The 9,750-nt window shown below is 43.6% G+C and overlaps 1 protein-coding gene across 2 annotated transcripts; it reads right to left on the bottom strand.

Annotated features, from left to right (window-relative positions):
* On the bottom strand, positions 1 to 9,145 carry TRAPPC3 (trafficking protein particle complex subunit 3). 2 transcript variants are annotated; one of them, XM_039851058.1, is made up of 6 exons: positions 8,982 to 9,120; positions 3,871 to 3,979; positions 2,712 to 2,809; positions 2,373 to 2,472; positions 1,203 to 1,385; positions 1 to 761 (listed from the first exon to the last, which is right to left on the bottom strand). In XM_039851058.1, coding segments are annotated over exons 3-6 (405 nt in total). In that variant the 5' UTR covers positions 2,714 to 2,809; positions 3,871 to 3,979; positions 8,982 to 9,120; the 3' UTR covers positions 1 to 641. The 2 variants fall into 2 exon arrangements, with proteins under 2 accessions (XP_039706992.1, XP_039706991.1); XM_039851057.1 differs by lacking the exon at positions 3,871 to 3,979 and having other exon boundaries at positions 8,982 to 9,145.
* Positions 9,146 to 9,750: the final 605 nt, after the last annotated feature.

The following is a 9,750-nucleotide window of genomic DNA, read 5'->3' as shown; positions in this document are numbered from 1 at the left end:
TGGAATTTCACTCAAGAATGTGTCTTTATTGAAGAATTTGTAAGAAAAAAAGGATGAACCGTCTGTAAAAAGAGATGTTGCCTCCAAACAGCAGGGAGTAACAAGAAACCGGGGTAGCTTCCCAGGAGTCGGTGTTCCCAGCACGACTGGCTCCCCTTTCCTGGCAAGCACTAGAGTGTGTCGCACTGCAGCTAACAACTCTTACCCACCCCTTGCCGCCCCTTCTCCCCATTCCACAACCTGCGTCCCCTACAGCCATTTCCCAATGGCTTTCTGAAGGTCCAGGGATAGATGTTCTAGGCTTGCCTCTTAATGGAGTCAAAGTGAGTTTTGCTTTGGAAAATTCAAACAGGAATGTAAAATGGTTGAGCTCTTTCTAGTCCAACCAAGGATGACTACATTCAGGCCCTCTGAAGGGAGAGGAAGCAAAGAATTTCCCTCCTGAATGTGCACGCTTGTGGAGTAAATGGACTATGTCGCAGTCTGCTCTTTCCTAGCTAGCATGGAGAATGGAAACAAGGTTAGAAGAATATATAACATCCGTGTTAAAGAGTCACTGAGTTCTACAGGGCAGAGAAAGCGCTGAGGCTTTCTGGTTCCAACAAGTGCTCCTGCTGGCTACCCTGAAGTCCCGAGGACGGTCACTCCTCTCCAGCTGGGAGATTGTCTTCAATCCGCCTGATGAACCTCATCCGGATTTCTGTCACACCGTCTCCTTTCAGGGTGTCTTGGACAAACTTGGCCTCCACAGCCATCTGGACCTGGGAGACAGTGGGAAAAAGAGATGGCTGCCTAGCCACAGCCTCTAGCTCATCCACAGCAGCCAAAAATAGGGGGCTGGTTTTCTGCAGAACAAGATTGTCAATGCTAATGTTCCCTTGCAGAAGGCAGTGGCCCTACCCCACAAAGAGAGACTTAGCAAAGAACATCCCCAAATAAATGAGACTGTTACCAAATAAGCCAATCTAGGACTGGATGTTCTGGGCTTTGGGTGCTAACAGCACCTTCTCCCAGCCTGGCAGGGACGATCACCACCTCATAGAGACATCCAGCCTGGATCCTATGGTCAGCAGCATCACCATCTCAGGCAATGAAGCACTGGGTAAGCCAAAGGCCTTTCTTTTCTCTCTCTTATTCATTAAAACATTTATCAAGCCCCTGCTATATTCCAGGTGTCCCAGAAGGTAAAGAGCTGCACTCACCATCTCCAAGGCTCCCCGTAACACCCCACACAAGAGATTGGAATAAATAAGAGATGAGTGGTTATCAGGAAGTTCCACAAAGTCCACCAAGGGGTTATTTTCCAAAATGAGGGAGAATTCATCACCAGCTGGGCTCCAATTGGTGATGCTTGGAGTGATGCCCAAGTACATCTTGAATGCCACCTGTCAGAGGATACACAACAGCACAATGGGAAGAGTAGTAGGGGCTGTATGACAGGGAAGGTATTCAGAACAAAGAAAAAAAGGCACTTGTGCACAGCTCCACACCCCTCTCTTTCGAGGCATCGTAAATTAGGTAACAACGTGCTATCCACCTGCACGTCTTAGCAGAAGGGAGCACTTATCTTCTGAGTGGGGTGCCTGCCCTGAACCAGCATCTGAGTGAGGAGAGGGCCAAACCACTTCCCTGTCCTCTGTGCCACCTGAACCCTTTTTGAAAGCGAGTACAGGTCACTGGGGCAGAATTACTCTGAACACATCCTTCCCTCTACCTACCCTCCTAATTTCAAACCCTCACAAAACTCTCTCCACTGCCAACCCTCTCTAGGATTTGGGTATGGCCGACATGCTCCACAACAAAAAGAACCAACCTTTAGGTAACTGACACCACAAAGCTATAGGTGTTTTATCAATCCTGTGTTATGTAACAATATTATTAACAACAAACATTTATTATACACATACTACGTTAAGTGCATTCATTTTACCTGAATACCTGTTCATTTTTTTTTTTATTTACTCCTTACACCCTGTGAGATAGCTCTTATTTTCTTCATTTTAAAGATGAGGTAACCGGTAATTAAAGAGGTTAACAATAACTTACTTAAGAACTAGTAAGTATTGGAGTCAGAATTTGAAGCCAGGTTTGTCTGTATTAATAACCCCTATGCTACTCTGCTGCGTCTTCACAGTTAAGGAGATCTGGCTTTGATTTCAGTGGGGCTTTAATCTACAGGAATGATCCCAACCACTCTTTCTATTTTCATAATCTGTGTTATTCTCAAACCACCAGGAAGGCTTCTTTGGTCCAAATAGCTGCCTAACTAGTCTTTTGGAATGCTAAGGGCCTAAGGGAGACAGAGAGAGTGGTAAGCAGTGCCCTCCCCAATGACAATCCTTTGACATGGCCAGCTGGCCCAGGATAATGACCTTGGCGATAACATCTGCAGTTTCCCGAAAGTCATGGCACCTTCCAACATTTGACCGTGCCAAGAAATCTTCAATCAGTCGGACTCCAATGTTATAGCCCCTGGGAAGCAAATGAGAGAAGACTATATTATGGGGTCTGAATATCTTATATCTAAACATAAAGCTGTTAATGGTAAAAGGAAAATGGAATAATTCCAAAACATCTCAATAAATGAGTTCAGTGGAAACTAAAATGTTGGTTACAAGAGAGATAACCCTATTCTGAGCTCTAAAGAACCATGTAGATTCAATGTGCTAGGGAGCTCCATTCTTATTGCTCCCACAGAGAAGCTCACTCACATTTTATCCAGCTGTTTATTCACATCTTCATCATTTTCATAGTCCTTGCATAGCTGGGTGACCAGAGCGCCATAGGTCAGGGTGAAGAGCTCAGAGCTCTAAAAGAGATGTAAAAAGCAGTCAGGACCAAGCTGCACAAGAGAAAGTTTGGTGAGAGTCTGAACTGGCCTTAATGCAACTTTTGGGATTCAAAGGAAGGTCACTTGCATCTGGTAAGAGAAAACATTATCCCCTATGGAGTGACCAAGGAATTTATCTCCCCAGTGTCAATGTGACAGGGCCGCAGCCAGACCCACTACAAAACAGGCTGTTAAAGGCACCTCATACACTGAGCAGTCACTCTTCCAAAACACAAAGGTGGGTTTCCGCCAACCCAGAACCCCATCACAGCTGCCAAGCCTAAGCTCAGAACCTGGTGTGAGAGCAGTTAATTTGTTCACTAGATTCTGTGAAAGACAGACCCAAAGCTGACATTTACAAATTACTCTCTGTGAGTTAGCAGGTGTGACCAATGGCTTCCCCACACCTTAAAACTCTGAGTGTCCTGGTCTAGAGTTAAACTGCACTCCTAAAGCCCCACCCAGGAGCAGCAGAAGACCCAGGGGCCTGGTCCATGGGGAAGGAAAGAAGTCCTAAACGAAGTCCATTGCGTGGAATGATAACGCCTCTTTTAAGTCACCAGCATGGGAAAAAATAATGTTCCTCTTGACACATAGCTAGAGCTTTTCCAGGAAAGGTGATAACTCTGAAAGAAATATAATCTTTTGTGTATCTGGAACACAATACTGACCTGGCCTGGTTTCTATTATAACCACAGTTAAAATCACAGAAACTCTTTTTCTGATAAAGAATCCTGTCACCTTCCCACTAATAAACAAATGTGGAAGGTGAAAGGAATGGCAAAAACCAAGACTACAGAATGAAAACAGCAAGTCAGGGGGACGGCATTATCAGAGTTAAACAAAGTGAGAAACATGTTAACAGCACATTTGGACCAAAGGATTCACACAAATACAAGGCCGAACTGCCACTCAACCACTCCTTTCTGAATGGAGGCTTGTCAAATTTGGAGCAGAACATCTTTTTGTCTTTATGTCTTCTGGGGAAGAAAACCCAAGTAATGTTAAGGCCCAGACTCTCAGGACCCAATGCTTCTCACCTCATCCCCATGGCCTGCAGGTGAGGTCACTGCAAGAATACTGTGAATACTTTTTGTTTACATACTGCAATCTATTTTTAGTCATCTCATTTTCCACCTCACAATAACTCTGTAAAGCAGAAAAGGCAGGAATTAATTTCATTTTAGAGATGAGGAAACTGAGACTCAGCATGGTTAAGTAATTTGCCCCAAAACAAATAGCTAATAATTGACAAAAGTAATTTTGGGAGATAAAACCCAAGAGTTTATAAGCCAGTGTTCATTCTATTCACTGTTCCCCACAACTACAATATTATTAACCCCCCCTAAAACAAAACAAAAAACTTAGCTGTACTACAAAGTCAAAGAGAATCCGTTTCTGAATCAGGAAGCTCTTTGAACTCAACTAAAACAGTCAGATCGGGGTCTCCAGGAGACCTTTTGCCAAATATGGCAATTGAGAGGCAGCTATTGAGGAGGAGAATAATTGTTTTAGTAAAGTTAATGGTTTGGCACTAAAATGACTAGGGCATGAATGGATGGAGACAATCCAGCAGTAACCAGTCCACAGAATGGGCATCACTGCATTAAGTCAGGAGAGCTTTCCTTCCATTATTAATGAGCCCTTGGATGGAACTCCAAGAGCCTCAGCCCATCACAATGCCAAGTAACATACATATCACGCCTTTATCAAGGTCCTTATACATGTAACCGTTCCCAATTTACTGATAATAAAAATCAAGATCCTAGACAGATCTGTCCGTGATTGCAAAATCAATATGCCTGGGATCTGGGAATGAGACCTCCTACTCAGGCTTTCCACACCCTCCAATTTGCAAGTCTGTCTCCATCTTCAATTATTAACCAAATCTATTGGAAGAGGGTGTGACATAAATACATAACTTAAAAATCTTCATACTTTAAAAACAGAAGTGGGGCTGTGTATAGAAAAAAAAATTATTTATTCAATGTTTACTATGTACCAGGGGCTATCTAATAGGAGACAGATAATAAACAAAATAAATAAAATACGTAGTTTGCCAGATGATGATAAGTGCTGTGGAGAAAAATAAGCACAAACGGAGATGAGGGGTTATTATGCTTGTGTGTGTGTCTCTCAATTTTAAATAGGGTAGTCAAAGAAGGCCTCATTAAGGTGATATTTGTGCAAGAACTGAAGGGAGTAACAGTAAGCCATGAAGATAACATCTGAGTGAAAAAATTCTAGGCAGCAGGTGTAAATGCCTGAGGTGGGAGTATGTCTGCCATGTTTGAGAAACAACTAGGAAACCTGTCCTTGAACAGGAATGAACAAAAGAGAGAACAGAAGAGGAAGTCAGAGAAATAAACAGGAGGTTGCAGAGTCTGAAGACCTGGGTTTTCAGTCCTGTGACCCTTAAAATAAAAGGTTCCATGGGACTTTAGAGGTCGCTAATGCAATTTCCTCAATGAACATAAGCACCACATTCTCGCTCCCAAAAGAAACACGAATCTCTTCTGCAACACTTCCACTTTCAGATTACTTTAATTATGTTCAATAGTAATGGTCATTAACATTTACAAAACATTCAGAATGCCTTCAATTTCTCATTGATCCTCATAACAACCACAAGGAGTTACCAGAACATTACCTATCCCCATTTTACAAGTGACAAGTTAAATAACTGAGATGCAGTCTTATAGTTGAGCACTGTCCTGTAACAACTTATGTGGTTCTAATCCATTGCTTAATCTTCTTGAACATCAGTTTTCCCATCTGCACAATCTTGACATTATCTGCCCTTCAGGTTACGGTGAGATTCCAATAAGAATGTTTGTAGAGCGCCTGAGGCTCAGTATGAACTCAAAAAGTAGATATCATTTTTATTCTTAAACTGGTTCTCTCTGGTGTGGTGCCAGAGAGATTCAGAGGGGGAGATTTTGAATCAATATGGAGAACTTTGTAACAATTAATAAGGCATATAGAAAGAATATTGGGTTTGTAGTTAGAACACCTGATTCTGAGTCTGAACTTGCCACTTACTAGCTGTGAAACTTAGGTCAGTCCCTTCATTTTGCTAAACCTCAATCTCCTCGCACAAAATCAGTAACAGTAGAACCTGTCATGCAGATCACAGGGTTATTGGGAGGATCTAATGAGATAACAGAATTAAAGATGCTTTCCAGACTAAGAGACCATATGATTTCACACTGGCATAGTCGATATGATCTCTAAGTACTTATCCAAGTACTTTAGGCAAAACCTGAGCAAAGTGAGTTAAAGCCAAACCCTATGCTCATATGAGCTACTGCACTTGATGGTTTTCAGGCAGCTTTTAGTTAGCACCTTGAACGAAACATCGAATCTCCTTAAGGGGATTGATCTTTGGCGCTAATGCTCCAAGAGTCACACTTATTATTTTGTCAACAGAGGTAATCCAGTGTGATTGTCCTCAGCAACTGGGGAAGGAAGGTCAGTAATGGAGATTCTGGCGTCATGGAGATTCTGGGTACTGCTATTTAGTAACTCACCTGAGCTCTGGAGAATAGAGCAGTTGGGATTGGGTTTCTAGTAACATAACACAAAAAGACAAGCCCGACTGTCCATGGTATTCAAGAACCAAATGCTATACAGACACACGAAGGCTAATATTATTACTAACAAGGATACTTGCTGACATTTACTGAGTGTTAACTGTATTTTTAGGTGTAGTGTCACACTGCTACCTTTACATGCATTACCTCAATTAATCCTCAGAACAACCCTATGATATAGATATGGTTGTTACCTTTTTAAATTTATTTTTTAAAGCTGGTGAAATTGATGCTTAAGACAATGAAAAAAGCCTATACAAGGTCACATAGCAAATAAGCAGTACAGTCAGGACTCAATCCCAGATAGTACTATACCTCTGTGTTGTGTACTTTTCTGATTCTCATAGGGTATGTGCTTAGGGACTAAAACTTCATCTCTGCACTTCCCACAACACCTAGCATAGGGCTTTACCCATAGTTGGGACCCAAGAAGTTTGCTAGATAACTGGGCTATTTCTGTTTGCACAGACTAAGGCAGAAGTCTAGTGACTGAGGCATATTAACTCTTTAAGTCTTGGAAGGTTTAAGTGGAACACAATTAGAAGATTATTGATTGCAGAATATTGGGCTGATTGGGAAAAGGGGTGCTAGAGGTGGGAATTCCCAGGAGGAGAGGAGCATATGAAATAACTCATATGAGCATAGGTTGCTACAGAGAGGATCACGACACAAGCCCAATCTGGTATCAGCAGGAACTAAATGAGAGGATGCACCAAACCTTCATGTCATTCGTTCAATATAGATTACCTAGTGCCAGGCATCACGCTAGACGCTGAGAATGGAGTTTACATTCTCATGGGGAAAGACGGAAAATAAACAAGTAAATATATGACTTATAATGAAATATTTAATAGGAAATAGTGCTATGAAGAAACAGAGTAGAGTAAGAGGATCAAAAACTAATCATGTGGTCAGGGAAGGCCCCTCTGAGGAGGTAACATTTGAGTAACTGTGCATGAAGTGATGAGTAGCTAGGTGACTATCTGGAGGAAGGGAATTCCAAGCAGTGACAACAGCAGTTGCAAAGCTTTAAGGCAGGAGTGTACTGTTGCTCCTCCATAATTCCCTCAAATGTCGTTTCCTACTAAAATGGTATTAAAGATTTCAATATCGATTTCAGGTAAAAAACTGTACAATAACAAGATATGAAAACTAAGCAGGAATACCTCCCATATCTGCTCATATATTAAGAAAAGGAAGAAGAAACATTTACTATGACCCATGCACTCTACACTGTAATCTCATTTAATCCTGAACAGGCAGTACTGTCCCCATGTTACAGATAAGGAAATTAAGGATCAATTGAGAAAGACTTCTAACCAATGTCCATGCTTTTTCCCCTACATGACAGTTTCCTAGCAAAATATACTTATTTTTTTCTTCTTAAACTCTTGGTATTTCCTCCAAAACAGGAATTCTTAACCTGTGAACCCTGAAGTATCTTCAGGGGGCCCACAAACCTGCCCCCCCCCCAATGTAAGTAAATGTCCGTGTATATGTTTTCCTATTTAATATTTCTGGAAAGAAGATCCATAGGTATCATCAGCTTCTCAAAAGGAGCCTGAGAGAAAAAGTACTACTCAAGAGTAATAGGGCCTCCTGTAGCACATTTTTGGTGGCTGTTCCTGGCAGAAGATGCAAAGGTGTGAGGGAAGTTTAATCATTCCTTCTAGAGCCTTATCAACAAAAAGCCCCAGATCTGCCCAACATGAAAACTACTCAGTTTTCAAAACTACTCAGAAAATACAGACAGACAGCGTAGGCAATTCAAGAGGAAGTAAGAATAGGGCAAAGAGAAAGGAACACCTGCCAAGAAGTCTCTCTAGTTTGGAGAAAAATGTCATCTACTTTATTTTCCAGGCCCACACTCATCTGCAGGCAAACTTTATGAAACTATATGGTGTCCCACTGTCGCAGGACAGAAGGGAGCATCCCCCGACCAACGCGGCACTACTTACTTCCTAAACTAGACCGTCTTTCTCCACCAAACAGAAAGTTCTCTTCTGGCACAACCATTATCTGAGCATCTTACAACGCCAAGGCAAGTGTGGCCTAGTAGTATGAAGCATTAGCTCTGGAGTTAGACATGGGTTCAAATCCTAATTCTTCCTAGCTGTAAATTTGGACAAGTTATGTAACCTCCCTAAACTGTAAAATGGAGATAATATTATCCATTTGATAGGATTACTTTGTGGATTAAGTGAGATAATGTACTGAAAGTGGTTGGCCCAGGGCCTAACACAGGAAGAAAGCAATAGGTAGTAGTTACTGTTATTACCGTCGTCGTTGGTGGCCTCGCACACAGCTGCACTCAGGCCGCGGGGGAGGGGTCTCTGAGGTACTCCAGCGGCCCTCCAACCCGCCTCAGGCCTGGGACGCCCCCGAGTGACTCTCCCTTCTCCTCCCGGCCAGGGAGCCTCCTTCTCCTTCATCCTGTAGAACCACCCCCTTCCCAGGGCTCATAAGAAGGCTCTTTCCCAATTGCGCCCCGCGCAAAGCCCCTTCCCCAGAACGCCTCCATTCCGCCCCGCCCGCTAAGGCCACGCGGCCTAAATTACCATTTTCTTGCTCTCGGTGCCACGGTTCGCCTGCCTCGACATGGTGCCGGCTGCCCACCCCGCCTCGCCACAGGCCCGCTCGGCAACCCCTTCTTGACACCCAGCCGCTGCCCCTCAGCCTTCGGAACGGACCGGCACAGACTCACCGCGCCTGCGCGACCTGCCGCGGGGCACCACGGGACTCGTGGTCCGGCCAACAAGGGTAACTCCCGCCCAACAGACGTCGGACTACAATACCCAAAACTCCCACTGGCAGCACCGCCCCTTAGCGCAGCCAGACTACAACTCCCGAGAGTCCGCGCGCGGCTGACTCATTGAGCCTGCCTGCCCCTAAACTGCACTCTGGCCGCTGGGTGGCGTCCGCATCTTGCGGTAATCCTGTATCATCCAAACACTTCCCCCTCCTCCCTACCCATCCAGTCCCCACTCAGAATGCTCTGCAAATTCCTCTCTCGCCAGGGTTGGAAAGTCCCTCTTTTGAACTAGCTTCTTATGCTTTTGCTGCAATTCAGAAGTTCTCAGGATGACCCAAAAAACTAGCAATGGCTCATACATAGATCTTCATTACAAAAATATTTAATGACCACCTACTATGTGCCAAACATTTTGTTAGTGGCTTTCTTTTCAAACTGCCGTCTGTCCCCAAACGCAGCCAACACCTGCATCTTCGTGATGGAATAGCCAGTGTATTAGATAAAGTTCAGGTCACTTTCTCCCCACTCTCTCCCCTAGAATGAATAATACACTGCCAGGCTTCCATAAAAGAAAG

This window comes from Pteropus medius, unplaced genomic scaffold (assembly GCF_902729225.1).
Source record: "Pteropus medius unplaced genomic scaffold, Ma_sr-lr_union100, whole genome shotgun sequence".
Lineage (NCBI taxonomy): Eukaryota > Metazoa > Chordata > Mammalia > Chiroptera > Pteropodidae > Pteropus > Pteropus medius.
Note: the sequence above shows the minus strand (reverse complement) of the source record. Positions and strands in the feature narration are given on the sequence as shown.